The sequence below is a fragment of the Nylanderia fulva genome, unplaced genomic scaffold (assembly GCF_048542155.1).
Source record: "Nylanderia fulva isolate GAGA-0341 unplaced genomic scaffold, ASM4854215v1 Scaffold19, whole genome shotgun sequence".
NCBI lineage: Eukaryota > Metazoa > Arthropoda > Insecta > Hymenoptera > Formicidae > Nylanderia > Nylanderia fulva.
In genome coordinates, this window is record NW_028190161.1 from 181,612 (window position 1) to 201,522 (window position 19,911).

The 19,911-nt window shown below is 31.9% G+C and overlaps 2 protein-coding genes across 15 annotated transcripts in view; one reads left to right on the plus strand and one right to left on the minus strand.

Annotated features, from left to right (window-relative positions):
- The window catches only part of LOC114936050 (CUGBP Elav-like family member 1-A), a 194,155-nt gene that overhangs the window by 135,969 nt on the left and 38,275 nt on the right, over positions 1-19,911 (plus strand). The window lies entirely within an intron of this gene.
- LOC146723506 (uncharacterized) lies at positions 1,884-4,800 on the minus strand. Its single transcript, XM_085481667.1, has 2 exons — positions 3,576-4,800; positions 1,884-3,472 (listed from the first exon to the last, which is right to left on the minus strand). Exons 1-2 carry the CDS (start codon positions 4,645-4,647, stop codon positions 2,922-2,924), a joined length of 1,623 nt encoding a protein of 540 aa, XP_085337793.1. The 5' UTR covers positions 4,648-4,800; the 3' UTR covers positions 1,884-2,921.

Below are 19,911 nucleotides of genomic sequence, written 5' to 3' on the forward strand. Positions count from 1 at the left end.
TTCCGCCTCTCAGTTTTGAGACACGTGGGCGTTCTCGTCAGGCGCATTTGCTCGACAATAGATTTCACACGAACAGAAGCGCTTTACGACTTGCCCGACGATGGAGATAATTTACGGTGATTTGTCGATGCGTTATTCGTGCGCTATCGTCCAAGGAATTTACGTTGTTTCTACATGCATCGCGATATATATAAGTGCGAAAAATAGCGCATAAAAGTTTAATCATTTGCCTTCAAGCGCGTCGTGTAGCCTGCTTTTTTTTATGTTTTGCGTAGAAGATTGACATTACCTATTATTTTCATTTGCGAAACGTTCTCATTACTATTCTCGATGACGGAATATTATTATTCACGCAATGTGTGCATTAAGAGCCGTAAAAAAGCGCTCTCTTTTATATCCACACACAAATTGTGTTTTTAAAAACGGAAAGTTATCCTTGCTAACAATTAACACAACTGTAAAAACTCGAGTGACGCCTTGCTTTTGTAATGTAGATTGTATAATGCGGTTTACGATCTCTCTCGAGATATAATATTTCCTTTCGTTGATTTTCAAGTTGAAGAACAGTATTGTCCTAGTTCTTAGGCATTGATATTACGTGTTGCAAGCATCCTTGAAACAGTAGCAAATTATAATAATGTCCCGTAATACCGCGCGCAGTCAGTCAAAGGATGGAGATTGAAATCGCGTGAAATTGTACAAGGTGAATAGAATACAATATCGTAACATAATAACTATTGTTGTTGTATTTTTGTTAGAAAAAAAATTTATGCACGTGCGTAACATTTTATTATAAAAATGTGGTGTTACATAAAATAAATGCACCGGAAATAATATTGAAGATCACGAAATTGTATGCTTAAAAAGATACTTTAATTACGACTCTCTCGTAAATCTATTAAACTACTTTAATGCACTTTTGTCTTATATATTATTTTACTTTCGTGAGCCCCCCTTATTAAAATGGAAGCGAAGCAATCAGAAGTAAAGTAGTTTTGCCATGCATGAGACAGCGATAGGAAGTCAAATGCAATTGCGTTATCGACTATATCGATCGGAAACAAAAAGATATACAGCACGATTTCAGCTATTTGTTCCACAATTTGTTCACGCGAATTTATCACTATCGATGTATCGAACGAGGACGATTTTTCACGATCCTGTACAGTTAAATAATTCAATGCAAGCTGATTATTTTCATCATAACAAAATGTTCAACGATTTTCATTGAGATAATGATTCTCGCTTTTTCCCTCTCTCTTTTTTGTGCGCCGGTTAAATTGCGCCTTCGGCTTTTTCCTCGTGGCCGAAGTCGCGAAAGGAAGGATTGCCATTGCTTATAAGTATTCTTATCGCGTGTCCGTTACCTGTCTGCAAGGTAAAAGTATTTAACGTGTTTCGCAAGGCACTAATCAAGTATGCGCTGAGCATATCCGTTATCCAAATAAGCTGCATGATCATATGACGACGATTTTTCCAAACAATTCACTGTTGCTTTGAAACATATTTTGTTCATCGAGTATTCATTTCTAAATCTCTGATTGAGACTCGAAAGAATTTCTTTGATATTTATCAAATGTCACCTTCTATACAAATCGAATTCAAAAATTACATTATGAGTAAATTAATACAATTGTCGCTCGTATATTGAAAACAAAGTGATAAATATAAGGCCAACTTATCGAGCTGAATATTCGAGATGTTCAGTCAACTACCATTTATTACATGTATAAATTATAAAACTACAGTCATTATATTAAAACTAACGCAAATTACAATCATTCTATAAACGTTTCGACCGCACGCGGTCTTCTTCAGTATAATTATTGAAATATAAATTCTTACAATTCACATAATATCGAAATTTAATTATAGTTATTCAGAATCAAGAGTTTTTGAGCAATTAACGCGTGTTTCAATCCGTCCTGTCCAACAATGTTCGCCTCGATATGATCCCTGATTTTGTTCAGATCTCGGATAGTTTCATCGTTAATATGCGAGAAATTAACCCGTTCCGTAGGCGCTGCGATTAATAAAAAATTACCGATCAACGTATGTCCAAATTATAATATGTATCCCCTACAATTGGTAGTATGCTTACCTATCATCGTTCTTCTTGACAATTTTGCTACTTATTAACAGTTATTAAGGATGACACATAACAAACCAACAATACAGAAAGACAGCTCATTTTAAACTCTACTTGATCGGAGAGCGTGCGTGTTTATATATGATCTAATATCTATGTTTTACTCGTTAATGTCCTATTTGTCCTATTATTATTTCTTGTTCGCTAATATATCCAAAATATCAAAATACGACTCGCTAAGTAACTCACAAGGGACATGTCACAACTGTCCGGAACCGATTTGATTCTCCTTGAAATATGTTGTTAAATACACAAATCTAAAAGACACGTATTTTTTTATACGTGCGCAATTTGAGTTTTAAGGGGTGAAACACCCCTTTAAAGAATAACGGTATTTTTCTTTAGGATCAAATATCTGCTAAACTATAAGAGATATAAAGAAAAAACGTACAACAAATTTTAATGGCTTGAAGAGTACTTTAAAGTTATATGAACAAAAATTTTTTTTTTTTTTTTTTTTTTTAAAAAACCCTCACCACCTAATTTTTTTTTTCAAAATTAAAAATTTTGTTTTACCTAATTTAAAGCTTATTTTTTTCCAAATTCAACCATGTGTAATAAAGTTATGTTACGAAATATCATTTTCGAAAATTAATTATAAACGCTCCCGTATATACGCTCATCCGTGCTATGTGCGTAAGTAATTACCGTCGAACAATAAAATATATAAAAAATGTTTTTGTATAATTCTTATTTATGTTTTCTATGTATTTATAACTGTGTATTGTGTATATTTAGATTTTTTTTAAAATGTATTTGCATTTTATATTATTCACTCATTATACACATTACAATAATGATATTCGACAAAAAAATGTTTCAAACATAATGACTTCTTGCACCAAGAACATCTTACTACAGCTATATTATTGCAACCTTCGATATCACATTTTGTTAAAGTTTCGTCTAAACTAAAGTGTACTGGATTTTCGAATTTGTCTGGTCTTTCATTCGTATAACCACTTTTAAACCACGAATATTTAAATAAGTTTTGATGTCGTGGGGATGACAATTGATTATGTATCAAAGATTGCAATTTTATTATATTATTTCGTTCATGTAAGTTTATATTACTTTCCAACAGTAAAACCGCATCTGAAAATCTTTTAGCAAAATTTTTCCAAATTCTGAATCCATAAACATCTAATGGTTGTATTTTCCCTGTAGTTCCTTTCGGTATTATCATAGTAGTAATATGTGTTCCAGGAGGTGTTAAATCCGAAATCATATTGGGGCAATGTCCAGTCCATGAATCGATAAGAAGAACGCTATTAGGACCAATGTTTGCGAAATAAGCTTCTTCTAACCACATTTTAAAATGATCTGTACAAAATATAAATGTTAATTTAATAGTTTTTTTATGACTCTTATTAAATTGTTAAATAAAATAAGGTTGTTAAAAAAAGTAATTATAAAAGGAAAATACCTGATGTCATTTTACCAGATTTCGATGCTTTTACAATAACATTTTCTGCTTTAAATAAATTTTCTTGTACTCTTGGTCCAAATTTACCATTAGCTTCTTTTAATACAATAAATAAAGGGGACAACAAATTGCCATTACAGGATATTATTGGTTGTATCGTATATGAATGGGTTGTTGATGATATGGATTGCACGACACGTTCTACTTTCTTTTCTCCCTGGTTAGACAATGATCTTCCAGAGTGAAGTTCCAATTGGAAACCACTTTGATCTGAATTGTAAATATTTTCAGATCCAAACTGTTCAATAAGAGGTTTTACTGTTTCCAGAAAATCATCAGCTGATTTTTGCAAATCAGCAGAATCTTCTAATGTTCTTCTAGTGACAAACTTCGTAACTTTTCTTGAAACAATTCGGTGAGACTTCTTAAATCTTGCTATCCAACTGTGAGATGCTTTAAATATAGGATTTAAATTTCCTATTTCTTCTTGAGCTTGTAAAGCCCATCTTTTTAAATCAATATCATGAACCATGAATCCTGATTCGACAGCTGCAGTAAATTTATCATGTGTAAATTTGGAGATGTAAGATAATTTTTCTGTACGACTTCCACCTGATTGTATTTGTTCTTCCCATCGCCTTAACTGACGTTCAGATGAAACTCTTCTAAATTTATTTTGTACTACTCTTAGAGGACGATTCCTTTTTCTGTCATTACTGTTTTCATCAGTGTCCCGAAATCGCCAATACTCAACAGCTCGTCTTTTATAAGAACTATCAAAATTTGTATCATCATTTGAACAATGAGGATGAGAATTTAAACTATCTTCATGCCATGCTTCTTCGTCATCTTCAATTATTTCAAAACTATGTAATTTATAAGGTTCTTCATAATCGAGATATATTTCTTCCGTTACTTCCACCCCATTATAATGAAAAACGCTATCCAGTAATATTTTTTTAATGTTTTCCTTTAATTCCACTTCTGCTTCAGTTACTGGCGTTTCTGTTAAATATATTGAATTTATTGACACCAATAAAAGTCTAACAACGTTAAGCGGATTGATAATCATATTCAAAGATGTTATATTTTGCTTTCTATTGCAATAAAAGAACAGTTTACACAGATATTATTACAACGAAAAGACTACACCGACTGTGAGAATTATGCTGCTACATGAACAATTTATATTAACTTATCAGAAATACGTCATCACATAATCTTATTTTATTATTTATTTTAACGTATTAAAGATTTTATTGTAAAAATTATAACTTATCTGGAACACGTACACATAATCTTATCTTATGATTCATTTAACGTAAGATATAAAATTTGTTTATGCCAAATATTGCGACATTGGTATTCGCAAGATTCAATTAAAAAATAATTTTATTATAAAATATAATTGTTTTTAATTTTTATAGAAGAAATTAAATATTAAAGAAATAATAAGAAAGCAGGGGGTATATTTAAAAAATTCTTATTAATTATATTTAAAAATTTTTTTTTAAATCTAAATATACACAATACGCAGTTATAAATACATAGAAAACATAAATAAGAATTATACAAAAACATTTTTTATATATTTTATTGTTCGACGGTAATTACTTACGCACATAGCACGGATGAGCGTATATACGGGAGCGTTTATAATTAATTTTCGAAAATGATATTTCGTAACATAACTTTATTACACATGGTTGAATTTGGAAAAAAATAAGCTTTAAATTAGGTAAAACAAAATTTTTAATTTTGAAAAAAAAAATTAGGTGGTGAGGGTTTTTAAAAAAAAAAAAAAAAAAAAAAAAATTTTTGTTCATATAACTTTAAATTACTCTTCAAGCCATTAAAATTTGTTGTACGTTTTTTCTTTATATCTCTTATAGTTTAGCAGATATTTGATCCTAAAGAAAAATACCGTTATTCTTTAAAGGGGTGTTTCACCCCTTAAAACTCAAATTGCGCACGTATAAAAAAATACGTGTCTTTTAGATTTGTGTATTTAACAACATATTTCAAGGAGAATCAAATCGGTTCCGGACAGTTGTGACATGTCCCTTGTCAGTATCTTTGTTTAAATTTAGTCCATTTTTTTGTTCCTTGATATGTAGCATCTCAGAAATGAGTCTTTTATAATAATTATTTTCGTTGTCCATGATCTTAACATTGTCCCAATTAAAAGTATGATGTTCATTTATTATGTGTTCAGAAATTACTGAATGTTTCGTTGAGTCCAATCTAATATTATTTTTATGTTCTTTCATTCGCGTCTGCAATTGCCTCTTTGTTTGGCCTACATAAGATGCATTACAATTATTGCAACTGATCTTATAAACCACATTCGAATTGCATGGATGTTTAGTTTTATCTTTCTGCGCTTTAATAATATTATCCAGTTTGTTGAGACATCTATACCCTACCATACAATTTTTATTTTTTACCGAGGAAACAATCATTTCTGAGATCCCATCTATATACGGAATGACAAAGAATTTTTTATTGACCGAGTCATTTCCTATACTTTTTGTTCTTTCTATGTTGGCCTGTCTCTCTATAATGCTCCCCTTAGATATGATGTGTTCTATCCGATGATTAATTTGGTTAAAAATCAGATCAAGAGGGTAACCATTGCTTCTGAGTATATTAATAATTAACTCCAAATTTTTATTAAAAAATAGTGGATGTGATAGCAATAGACATCTGTCTACAAGGTTGTATATTATTCCAATTTTGTGGCATAATGGGTGGTTTGAATAAAATGATAACGTCCTTCCTGAGAAGGTTTCTTTTTGATACCAGTCTATATATATTTTGTTATTAATAATTTTAAGTGATAAATCTAAGAAATTCAAGCTATGGTTAACCTCTTGTTCGACCGTGAATTTAAGTCTTTCATGATAGTTGTTAAAATTATTCACAATCTGAGTCATATTAGTCATAGAGGTGGCCACTATTATGTCATCCACATAACGAAAATAAAACAAACATTCCAAATTCAACGCTTTGAGAACTGTATCCTCAAGATCTTGCATAACCAGGTCTGCAATAATTGGTGATAACGGTGACCCCATAGGGGTCCCAAACGTCTGTTTATAAATTATGTCATCAAATGTAAAATATGTAGAAGTCAATATGAATTTTATACCCCCCAAAAATTCGTTTTTCGGTATTTTAGTATTTATTCCAATGTAATCCCATCTATCGTTAATACCGTCAATCGCAAGATCCAGAGGAACGTTCGTAAACAAAGACACCACATCCAAGGAAAACATCCTATCATTCTCATCAATCTTTTTACCAGACAATATGCTGTACAAATCAAAACTATTATTAATATGACTTTTCGCTTTGGGTAGGCTAGTTCGTAAGGTGTTTTGTAAAAACGAAGCCAGCGAGTATAGAGCTGTATCAACCGATGAAACTATGATTCTAACTGGATAGTTTTCCTTATGGATTTTAGGTAATCCATACGCTTTTGGAAGGAGAGAATCACTACAACGTAATTTATAATATTCGTTTTTTGAAATATAATCTTCCTTAAGCCATCTCTTCAACAAATCATTCAAATCGTTTTCTATTTTTTTGCACGGATTTTTTTTAACAATAGTGTAAGTATTGACATCTTTTAAAACGTTTTCCATTTTGTTAATATAATGAGATCTTTCCATTGCCACCGTAGCATTACCCTTGTCCGCGCGTGTGAATAGAACATTCGGATTGTCTTTACAAAATTTTATTAAATCTCTGTGTGCACCAAGTAATTTTTGTTGACTTACGTCATTTTTATCCTTCGTGTTCAGAAGTTGTGCAAATTTTGGAACCGCGATATTTCTGATCGTTGTGAGATTATTAATATTATTTCGTTTGCTATTACTCTCTATGTCCTTGATGAATTCATGTATCGCTGTTTTTTTACTAATATTCGGAAGACAGAATTTATCACCCATTTGCAACAGATTAGAAACGTTAGGCGGAATGTCTGTGTTGGAAAGATTAACAAACCATTTTTTATTAGTATTTTCCAAAGGGTTAATTGTATCATTGAGAAATTTATTGGCTTCTATGTGTATATTGATCTCCTTGGCATCATTAGTGATTGCCCTGAGAGAATTTTGTGATATTTTCGTCGGTTGTGAAGTTTCAAAATGTAAAGAACAATGTATATCTATAGGTTTGATGCTGTTGATATACTTATAGTGTTGTTTTCTCTTAAGCCAATTGAATTTCTTTTCGTGTGCAGTAACCAATCTGTTGTGGCAATTTTTAAAAGCAATGTTATGATGTTCGAAAATTCTATTCCACGCGAGTACAGGTAAACGATTAAATAACCCAAATTACTTGGTGCACACAGAGATTTAATAAAATTTTGTAAAGACAATCCGAATGTTCTATTCACATGCGCGGACAAGGGTAATGCTACGGTGGCAATGGAAAGATCTCATTATATTAACAAAATGGAAAACGTTTTAAAAGATGTCAATACTTACACTATTGTTAAAAAAAATCCGTGCAAAAAAATAGAGAACGATTTGAATGATTTGTTGAAGAGATGGCTTAAGGAAGATTATATTTCAAAAAACGAATATTATAAATTACGTTGTAGTGATTCTCTCCTTCCAAAAGCGTATGGATTACCTAAAATCCATAAGGAAAACTATCCAGTTAGAATCATAGTTTCATCGGTTGATACAGCTCTATACTCGCTGGCTTCGTTTTTACAAAACACCTTACGAACTAGCCTACCCAAAGCGAAAAGTCATATTAATAATAGTTTTGATTTGTACAGCATATTGTCTGGTAAAAAGATTGATGAGAATGATAGGATGTTTTCCTTGGATGTGGTGTCTTTGTTTACGAACGTTCCTCTGGATCTTGCGATTGACGGTATTAACGATAGATGGGATTACATTGGAATAAATACTAAAATACCGAAAAACGAATTTTTGGGGGGTATAAAATTCATATTGACTTCTACATATTTTACATTTGATGACATAATTTATAAACAGACGTTTGGGACCCCTATGGGGTCACCGTTATCACCAATTATTGCAGACCTGGTTATGCAAGATCTTGAGGATACAGTTCTCAAAGCGTTGAATTTGGAATGTTTGTTTTATTTTCGTTATGTGGATGACATAATAGTGGCCACCTCTATGACTAATATGACTCAGATTGTGAATAATTTTAACAACTATCATGAAAGACTTAAATTCACGGTCGAACAAGAGGTTAACCATAGCTTGAATTTCTTAGATTTATCACTTAAAATTATTAATAACAAAATATATATAGACTGGTATCAAAAAGAAACCTTCTCAGGAAGGACGTTATCATTTTATTCAAACCACCCATTATGCCACAAAATTGGAATAATATACAACCTTGTAGACAGATGTCTATTGCTATCACATCCACTATTTTTTAATAAAAATTTGGAGTTAATTATTAATATACTCAGAAGCAATGGTTACCCTCTTGATCTGATTTTTAACCAAATTAATCATCGGATAGAACACATCATATCTAAGGGGAGCATTATAGAGAGACAGGCCAACATAGAAAGAACAAAAAGTATAGGAAATGACTCGGTCAATAAAAAATTCTTTGTCATTCCGTATATAGATGGGATCTCAGAAATGATTGTTTCCTCGGTAAAAAATAAAAATTGTATGGTAGGGTATAGATGTCTCAACAAACTGGATAATATTATTAAAGCGCAGAAAGATAAAACTAAACATCCATGCAATTCGAATGTGGTTTATAAGATCAGTTGCAATAATTGTAATGCATCTTATGTAGGCCAAACAAAGAGGCAATTGCAGACGCGAATGAAAGAACATAAAAATAATATTAGATTGGACTCAACGAAACATTCAGTAATTTCTGAACACATAATAAATGAACATCATACTTTTAATTGGGACAATGTTAAGATCATGGACAACGAAAATAATTATTATAAAAGACTCATTTCTGAGATGCTACATATCAAGGAACAAAAAAATGGACTAAATTTAAACAAAGATACTGAGTTACTTAGCGAGTCGTATTTTGATATTTTGGATATATTAGCAAACAAGAAATAATAATAGGACAAATAGAACATTAACGAGTAAAACATAGATATTAGATCATATATAAACACGCACGCTCTCCGATCAAGTAGAGTTTAAAATGAGCTGTCTTTCTGTATTGTTGGTTTGTTATGTGTCATCCTTAATAACTGTTAATAAGTAGCAAAATTGTCAAGAAGAACGATGATAGGTAAGCATACTACCAATTGTAGGGGATACATATTATAATTTGGACATACGTTGATCGGTAATTTTTTATTAATCGCAGCGCCTACGGAACGGGTTAATTTCTCGCATATTAACGATGAAACTATCCGAGATCTGAACAAAATCAGGGATCATATCGAGGCGAACATTGTTGGACAGGACGGATTGAAACACGCGTTAATTGCTCAAAAACTCTTGATTCTGAATAACTATAATTAAATTTCGATATTATGTGAATTGTAAGAATTTATATTTCAATAATTATACTGAAGAAGACCGCGTGCGGTCGAAACGTTTATAGAATGATTGTAATTTGCGTTAGTTTTAATATAATGACTGTAGTTTTATAATTTATACATGTAATAAATGGTAGTTGACTGAACATCTCGAATATTCAGCTCGATAAGTTGGCCTTATATTTATCACTTTGTTTACATTATGAGATTATGATCTGTCTTGACAATTATGAAAGATTAAATACAAACATGTGTGTTTATATCTAAAATAAGGGGGAGAGAAAGAGAAGAAAAGTGGATTTTTTTTTAATCAGAAAAATAATTAGCATTATAATTGGATTGACTAACAAATTGCATTATATACAAATTTGGAGCAATATCACACTTCGATAAACTAATAACGTAAAATGACGAATTTACTGCGGATAATTTAGTCCGCTCCTGTCCCTTCATCAATATCGCGGATACTTCATCTAACGTAAGCACACTCGTCTCACAATAACGAATGCCACGTTGAAAAATGATAGCGTTGTGTACGCTAACGCAAGCGATATCGAGTTGCAGCAACGCGAGTAGCTTCAACTAATAAAATTCAATAGGTATGACTTTGTCACGCAGCTCTTTCGCGAGAAAGTCATCGATAAGACGATACAAAAAATAGTTAAAATGCAGCTCTAAAAAAATCAAAAGTATCCAATTATCGAGATATTTAACGTTAAAGAAGTCCATCATCAATCGTGGCAAAAAAAATTACTCTGTCAAATATTTGCTGAAGAAAAACTCATATTACATTTCTCGAAGAGTTTATAGACGAAAAGCGTGTGTGACAGTTCTAATAAGACAGTTTATAAATTTTCACGATGTTTTTCGAACTTTTGGAAAATCTTCATCACGTACAAATTGGAACGCTAGCAATGTCGATGCATCGATTCGAAGTAATCGATAACAGGTGTTGCAGTCGAGGCGGGAAGCGCAAATGAGAGTCGCGCGGAATTCCGAGGGAGGAGAGAATACAATAACGAACACACTTTCAAACATCCTTGACTTCCTTATATGCAGGCACGCGGGAAGTTACGTAATGAAACTCGTCGAGTCACGGCAAAGCAGGTAAGAAGGATACGACAAGAAAACGAGAGGGAAGACCGCTGTGTACCAGAATCCTTTGTCACGATGTTTCTACCGCGTCAGATTGTCCCGCGGAATTAGAAATCGTCCTTTGAGGAATCGTTGTTGCTTATCCGAGGATACTTTTAACGAGGCTTTTGTCGGGATGAAATGGAAAATGCGCCCATTTAGTTATACGAAGTAGCATCTACAAATTTTGCGAGATATTATATATGCAGCGACTGTCGCACACAATATAGATTATTTTTTATCAATTTTCTTCCCGCAAGTTTTATTACAAGCTGATTACATGTTGATTTTTCTCTAAATTTTCGATATTAAATATCTTAGATATTAAACACAAACACTTCTCATTAAAACGCCGATGCATCTAGTATATCCTGCAGAACTGGTTAAACCGGTTATCGTGTGAATAATGCAAACACGAGAAACAATACGTCTAAAAATGTCCCACGATTGCTAACACATAAAAGCTTAAGGTATTTTACTAAATATATATACATCAACATTGATTGAATAACAAGATAAGTTGCATTGTACTTTGCACGTGATAGCTACACTGATATAAAATAGCTAGTATAAATGCGGCAATCATATTAATAATTGCTGCAGTTTTTGAATATTGCATTCTTAGTAAATAATTTGCGAGTTAGAAGACAGTAAATTTCAAGATTGAATTTATTATTGTATTAAGATATTCTTGATAAAATATTATAAGATTTGATGTAGTTTCTAATTCACTTGTTGATTTGTTTAATTTACTATAATTTATTAAAGATTTCACTTTTAACTAAGATTGCGGTTATATGAGAGAACTAGTTATGTAGATAACTTTGACTCGTAAAAGTTCAAGTAATATGAATGTAATTAGGTTATGAAAGAAATTTCAGGATAATATGTAACTTTTGCTGCATTAAAAATTTTCTGCAAATTACATCATCAATATATATATACACACTTACATAAATTGGATAGTCTTTTTTATATACAAAAGAGATAGAGAAAGAGAAATTGTAAGAGAAATAGATTCTCAAAATTTTAGAAAAAATGAGATTGTGTTTCACTCATTTCAAATATGAAATAATTTATCATATTCATATAAAAATCCTAATAAATTGTAATAATACAAAATGTTTAAGATTGAATCACTACAAATGCATTAGAAATTACTAAGATAATGTTTAAAAAACTTGTTTGGTTTCTCTGTTGCGTATAAGTATAATTAAAATTATTTTTATTAAGCAAACCATCGTTCTGACTAAAATATTCTTCGGGAAATCGTGTAATCTGACAGCTGGAGTAAGCATATGAGCAAATACTCGAAGAACAGTAAATCGCGTTGTAAAAGAGTCATTTTTTTATGACACGTACGATGACTAACTTATGTCTTTCCTTGTGATCGCATCAATAACGAGGCGATCAAAGAGGAGTTAAGTATAGTCAGGTGACGTATGTGTTTCTATATTGTATATGTACATACATATACACACACACACACACACATATATATGCATGTATTTATGTATGCGTTAATGGGTTGCGCAAGCGGGACGAGTCGCTACGATTTCACGTCGATGCTTGACAAAGTGCACGTTTCTAATGCACTTGGCTGCATTAGCAAGCGACGGCGGTGGCGCAATATTTCTTTCGGCGTGACTTCGTTTACAGATTGCGGTCCTGTTTGACACATTCGTCACGTTCCGTTCAAGACGATCAGAAAAGTTTTAAATTAGTCAATTGAGACATTATTTCAACAAAGATGCAATGCAAATGCTACCGTCATCATTTGCAGTTGCAAAGCCCGGTGTCTGAATGCATATAATTTTTATTACGACACTAAGTCCAATTGAAATAATTATTTTGTGAGAAATCAAAAAAGGCTTTGCGCAAATCTTAAATATATAATAGATAATTAAAAATCCCTCAAAATTTTAAATTATATTGCGATAGAAAAAAAGACTATAAAATATCTTTATAATTCTGTCTGTAATTATAAATAATAATTATTTGAGAAATTCATTCTCTTCTCTATTCAAAAATCTGCAATTAATTATATAGATATTTTTATATTAGTATAGTGTGACAATATTAATAAATGTTGATAAATCCGTCTACGATATCTCTACACTGAGAAATAAATTTGAATAAATATTGATTTATTTCCAATTCTGCGTAATAAATTATTTATAACTAATAATATTGATATATGATGTGAAAAATATTTATTTGTTTCAAATAAATGATTGATTAGGCAGTATTGAAATAAATATTTATTAATTTAATAATTTTTTCCAATATAGCTAACAATAAGTATATACATCACTCCTTGAAATTAATGTCGCGAGAGAATGTTGCAGAGGAAGTTGCGTCACGTCGGTCATAATACTTTTCAAGACATAATGTACAAAATATCGTATACTCTTTTTTAGGGATGTTAAAAAATTAATTTTTTCGTGCACAGTAAAGCGAGACATCGTTTCGTTTCGCATCGTATCCTCCCAACAGCGGCGCGACGTCGTTTTCTATTCCGCGGAATACGGTGCCCTCGAGCGTTTCTCTCAAAAGCGCAACTTTACGAACTCGGGGAAGTTAAGGTTCTGTGCGATGCGAAACGACGTCGCGTCAGTGTGTCAGTGGACCGGGAACGAAACGAGTTTCTTATCCGGCATTTACACATAACCGCAAGGTACGATGCCCTTCGCCGTCACGGTTTGCCGTACTTTCGATCTCTTCAATCTTCTCTTCGCCATGTAGTGATCTACATTCGAGGAATATCGGTGGAAAGTACGATGTTCAAATCGAATTTACATACGCGTGCGCGTGTGTAAATAAAATTTGATACTTTACAAAGAGGAGTAAATTTTAGAATATATATATGTATGCGATCTTCAGTGATGCAATTATATGTACGATTAAAGAAATTTATTATATTATGTTATTCCGGGATAAAAATGTATGTCTTGAAAATTATTATTAAAAATATATTGTCGATTGAGTCATGAATTTATACTTTGGGAGATTATTTCAATTATTTCGTTATTTGCATCTATCACTTCGAATTACGATGTTGCACAATTTGAGAGTTAATATACAGGCTGAATCTACGAGTAAAAAATCAGCGAAAGAAATATCGATCGACGGAAAGGAGGTTCAATGCTAAAATCGCGGCAGTCGACTTTGCGGATTTGCCGATCACTGAGAAATGAATTGGCAATGGTAGAGAGAAGGTGCCTCCTGTTGTCCCACGATTTGCATGCGACCTAGTCTCAGCTGATAGAGGTGGTTGACCCTAAAACAAATCTCCGTATCGTTTGGCTCGCGTACGAAACACTATTTCACGGTTGTATTTGATTGACGTATGACTTGTTTCTTGTAAACTAGACAAATTGATGTTTATGCGTAAATGACAAATATGAGTTCTGTTGAGTTTAAAAATGTGTCGATTCTTTGATAAATGACACCGAGTATACACATATTATATATTTTAAACACTGAGTATCACCTAGTTCTGTCGATTCAAATTTTTTATATTTATTTCTACAGTTTTAATCAATTTCTCATTCAATTTTCAACATATACTATAGTTATAAACGGTCTCTCTGTGTCGTTTTTATTTTGATATATCTGACCGTATATATATTTTAGTGAAACCCAATTGTAATGTACATATATCGAATTTGCTTTGAAAACCTATTTCAAAGTACTGCTATTTTGGAACATGGAGGAAACATATACATCTCTTTTATTCAAAGAGAACTATTCTGAGCACATTCAAAATTTATCATAATCAAAAATGAAAATAGTGTTAACTATTTTTTACTAAATGTAAGAGATTATTAATAATTTTTAAAATTTAAATCTCTTAATCGAATTAAAAGAAATGTTAAGTAATTATATTTTAATTTCTCTGATCAATAATAACTATCACTAATTCTGTGAAATTTTATATATCGAGTGATCTATATATCGTCCTACAAAAATCGAGAAAATGATTTCGTTCGCACTATATAATAGAGAGAAGTTTCGCTTGTGTGACACTTCTTTGCATATTAATTTTGAATGCATATGTGTTCCGCTTTCACTCGTATCACCAGTTTGTATCGTCCCTGAAAAATCGGGTAATTCGTTACGCTTGGTGTATTCCCACCCGACTAAATCGTCGAAAAAAATAGAACGCAGACATGCTTTTCCGCTATTTCAAACTACCGCAAATAGTAACTTCAATTTTTCCATCTCTAACCATTTTTATGTGAGAAATTATTTCGCGTTATATCTATCTCGTTGTATTCGATTCCTTTTCGCATTTAACACTATGGATTCATTTATTGCCGGCTTATTTATGAAGAACATAATTTCTAAATCGCACTATACATTTTATTTATTTCTTACCTTTGACAATTCTTCTTAAAGAAAATATCCATCTGAAAATTCGCTACTCAAGAATGTATATTATAAAAATATATGAAATATTTTGTTACAAAAAAATCAAACTGCTGCATGTAGCATTAAAATATATAATGCAAATTCACGCTTTGTAAGCGTTTCTATTAGTTTATTTCAATAATGATCAATTACGTACTTTCCGCAAGAGAAAATTCCGATGAAAAAAAGAGTAACAAAGAAAAGAAAAAAGATATAGTTCCTTGCAACATTTGTATATAATACTTGTTTTTGTGATCGGTGCAGTCTGTAGACTTCAGAAATTTATCAATGGAGACCATTATTATACGCGCGCGCAAGAGAAAGAAAAAAATGTGTACGAGCGCGTTGGTAAAATGAAGGTCATGACAAGTCAATTTCAGTTGGAGACTAGTATAAAGTGACGTGCAAAATTTATTTGAATAGCTACGTCATTCTATAATCTCGCGCGCGTTGTTATCGATATTCTTTACAATCGTAACAAAGATATGAAATCATTTACATCAAATAATTTTGTGCAGATAATATTATAAATAGATTTTATCATATTTTAGATTTGTATCAAACTATATCATATATATTTATATTAAAATATATCATATAAAATTTACTTTAATTATTTTGTTTTAGTTTTTTGTGATGTAAATACAAAGAAATTCTTCTGACACTGTTTGATATTAAAGTTTTGCAAAAGCGTAATTTTACGCTTGGATACAAACGTAAGAAATTACGGTCATTTGTCATCGTTGAGTTTAATTTTGCTTTAACTAACATAGCGCCGAGTCATTGATCAAAATGATGATATTTTTCTAATAACAATAATAATAATTATATTTATATAATAGTATTATTTATAATAAAATTTATAATAAAATAAATCTCTCCTTAAAAACATTCATATTGTATATATTATTAACTTGATCGATAACTTGGTTTTACATCAATCAAAGCAAAGTATTTTCATATGTCACACTACATAGATGAATAGACTATAAAAAATTAGCATAATCGTCTATTAAAAGAACAAATTATTTTTATATATAACGTAGTTGTTATATAATATGTAATTAATAAAATCACAAGCGCGCGTTCTTTAAATAAAATAAATAAATGCAATCTGAATTGAAATTCTTTATATCTTTCTTTAATTTATACGTTATTTTATACTTGTATGTATAATATGTTTTAATTGTGTATATTAAAGGCATCTATCAAAAGTTCTATCCAAGTAAATTTGATCTAATTTGTTCTAGTCCATCCATTTTATTGAGGTAATCTATCTGCAATCTACAATCTACAACTACGATTTAAAAATCCGTTACCTCAAAATTAAATAAAATCTCACTCACCGATACCGATGCACAACAGCGGAGTAGTTGATGTTCAAGCAACTTTTTCTGTAACATACAAATACAAAATCTAAATTATAGCAGCGTTCAAATTAATTGCTATTTCAAAAAATTATAATTGGACACATCGAACTTTATATTTGGTGCATAAGAATACTAAACTATATATAAATATAAAATAATTTTATAATTGAAAAAAAACATTCCATTGATTAATACGCGCGATTAATAATTTTTTTCTTTATTCAACTTATTATTCTCCGTGGAAAATTTATGCTCTATTTGAACACGTTGACTGCTGTTCTAATTTTATTTCATTACTTATTTTCACGTATTAAATACTAAATGCGATACCAATTCTGATTTATTAAAAAATACAAGTATGCAAAATATAAACATTTTTGTGCAAAATTAAAACACGCGAAATCAAATTCTCATTTTAATACTATTCTCGGAGGCTCTCTGTGCGAGGCAGTCTTTTTTACTTTTCCCGCCTCGCGTCCTGTTTCATAATTGCATTCATAGGCATGTAGTAACTACTAATTAGAAATTACGCGGAAGCTTTCCGCGGATGTTAATTTGATCGATACAGTAACGAATGCTCGGCATTTTGATTCGACCGCCAACATTTCACGATCATGGTCGCGTAAACGCGGGACGACTCGCTTATTCGCAAACACGCAGCGCGCAAATTGCACGCAAATTAGCGGCCCCAGTTTAACCCATTACTTAGCTAAATCGCGATGACGTGCGATTGGAAATAGGTAAAGGCTGAATTTACGTCGAGACGATAATTACGCTCGCATGATCGTGGAAGGAAGAGATGTCTTTGAAGGTGTCAGCATCTCGCGCTTGTTCGTAACGTTACGTCGCCTTCATTATATAACTTAATCCTTCTTTCAACTGACAGAGGAAAATCTTAGCTGGCACGATGACGCCAACCTTGAAACAGAGTACGCTTTTCCTCACGTCCTCCTTATTCAGGCCGGTGTGAAACTCCAGGATGCACACCGCGTATTATCACGCACGATTTAGCCAGAGCTATGTTCGAGAGCTCTGCAGCACTCTAAAGGCCATTTGCACACCGATGTGAATTAACGTTAATCTAATTGATTGTCCAAGTCTATATCTTAGAGACAAGACAGTATGAAGAGAGATCAGTGCTAAATTCGACCAACAGCGAATTAATATTTTGAAACATTTAAAATTCCCTTCGTATACTAAATTTGGAAAAAAATGTACTATCCTTCAAGAGCCGTAATTTATTATTTATTCCAAACATGTCAGAGCTCGCGCTCAATAAAAATAAATTTCGTAATTATTTAGATTTAATTATTTTTAAACTCAACACAAATGACTTTTCGAACAGCCATGGAAATTGATGCCACTATGGAGCCACTGTTTACTCTGCAACGCAATTCAGTTAGTTTATGTGTTGCGGAATTATACGTTCTGAAAATAGCCTAGCGCAGTAATCATGAATCGTTGTTTCGCAGAAGGCAATCATTCCGTTTTGTCTATTCGAGCTACTGCAACGTGCGTGTCTTTTTCGTCCGACGATTTCAGAATTCGCGGTGAATTGTATTCAACTACGAAGCACATGAAACTGTATCCTTGAACATACGTTCGCAATGCTGTTTTCAACCTGAGCAAAACAATGCCCTGCAGGTATTTGCGTAACGCTACGCGCAAAACCTAGATTCGCGGTCTTGGCAATTCGCGAAAGAATTATACTTAAATATACCGATAATCTTCCAAACCAAAATTATAGGGTCCTACTGTGTTTAATAATTTCTTTAAATATTATATAAAACAATTTTTATATATTAATATTTTAAAATTATCAAATAATTAAATTATTTCCGAAACGTGTCATCACACACATATCTCATTTTTTCAATCCTCTAATATTTTCATTTTGTGTAAATTGCATGTAAGTTGAGCTTTTATGAGTATGTAACTGCATAATAATGCTGAAATGTTAGAATTTTCATACATATCGAAATGCTGCATAAAAATATGCAATATACATATATGAAAATTCTTTTTTTTTCTTTGTCATAAAGTCTTTCCTTTCCTCCTGGTGGAGCAATAAATAGGTCAAAAATATTTAAAAATTGGACGACTCAAAGCGCAGAGAAAAATATATTCAAGAAACTTGACGTTTTTCTGTACCTACCTCCCTGCGCTATGCATCGGGAGGCATATTTGAAGTCACGACGAAATCGTATCCTTCAAAGGTACATCGAGTTTTAATGATCGCAGCGAATGAAACGAAGTATGATCGCGGTATGTAAACGATATTCCAAAGTAATTTTAGTCCTCGAGAATCAAATTCACAACCAGACCGATATTGAAAATACAAGAAAGACTTTGTGGCATGTATATCCCCATAATCTCAAAGAATCATTTAAGATACTCGGTATCCACATAAATAAACGTGATTATAATTGTACTTAATAAAAGTTTATAAAAGTTTTTATAATCATTATAATAATTATAATAATTAGCAAGATTACTTGTAATCATGCTTACTTATTAAATCATTCTGTCAGCAATTTCAGAAAGTCTATCATCCTTTTAAAAAAAAATGAAACAATATATAATATACATGTCGAAATTTTTCAAATTTTGAAAAAATAAATGACAAAAATATCAGGATAATTTCTCGAGCGACAAAGTATCAACGCGATATATAGTTTTGGCGCTGAAGAGAAGATGTGCGAAGGGAACAGATCATATCTGGAGTGAGAGCGTTTTCCCTCCCAAATAGAGCCGGAGGTTTCACTTGAGGGAATCCCGACGAACCGTTCAGACCGAATCGAGTCGGCGAACCGACGAGCTTTTCCCTCCCGTCTTATACAATGAGGCGAACGGTTTCGCAGAAACCGCCGACCATCATCCGGTTGCGTAAGAG

Coding starts and splice junctions, on each gene's coding strand:
- LOC146723506 (XM_085481667.1), bottom strand. CDS start 4,647: ATGATTATCAATCCGCTTAACGTTGTTAGACTTTTATTGGTGTCAATA. Junction 3,473..3,575: donor ATCTGGTAAAATGACATCAG/GTATTTTCCTTT, acceptor TATTTTGTACAG/ATCATTTTAAAATGTGGTTA.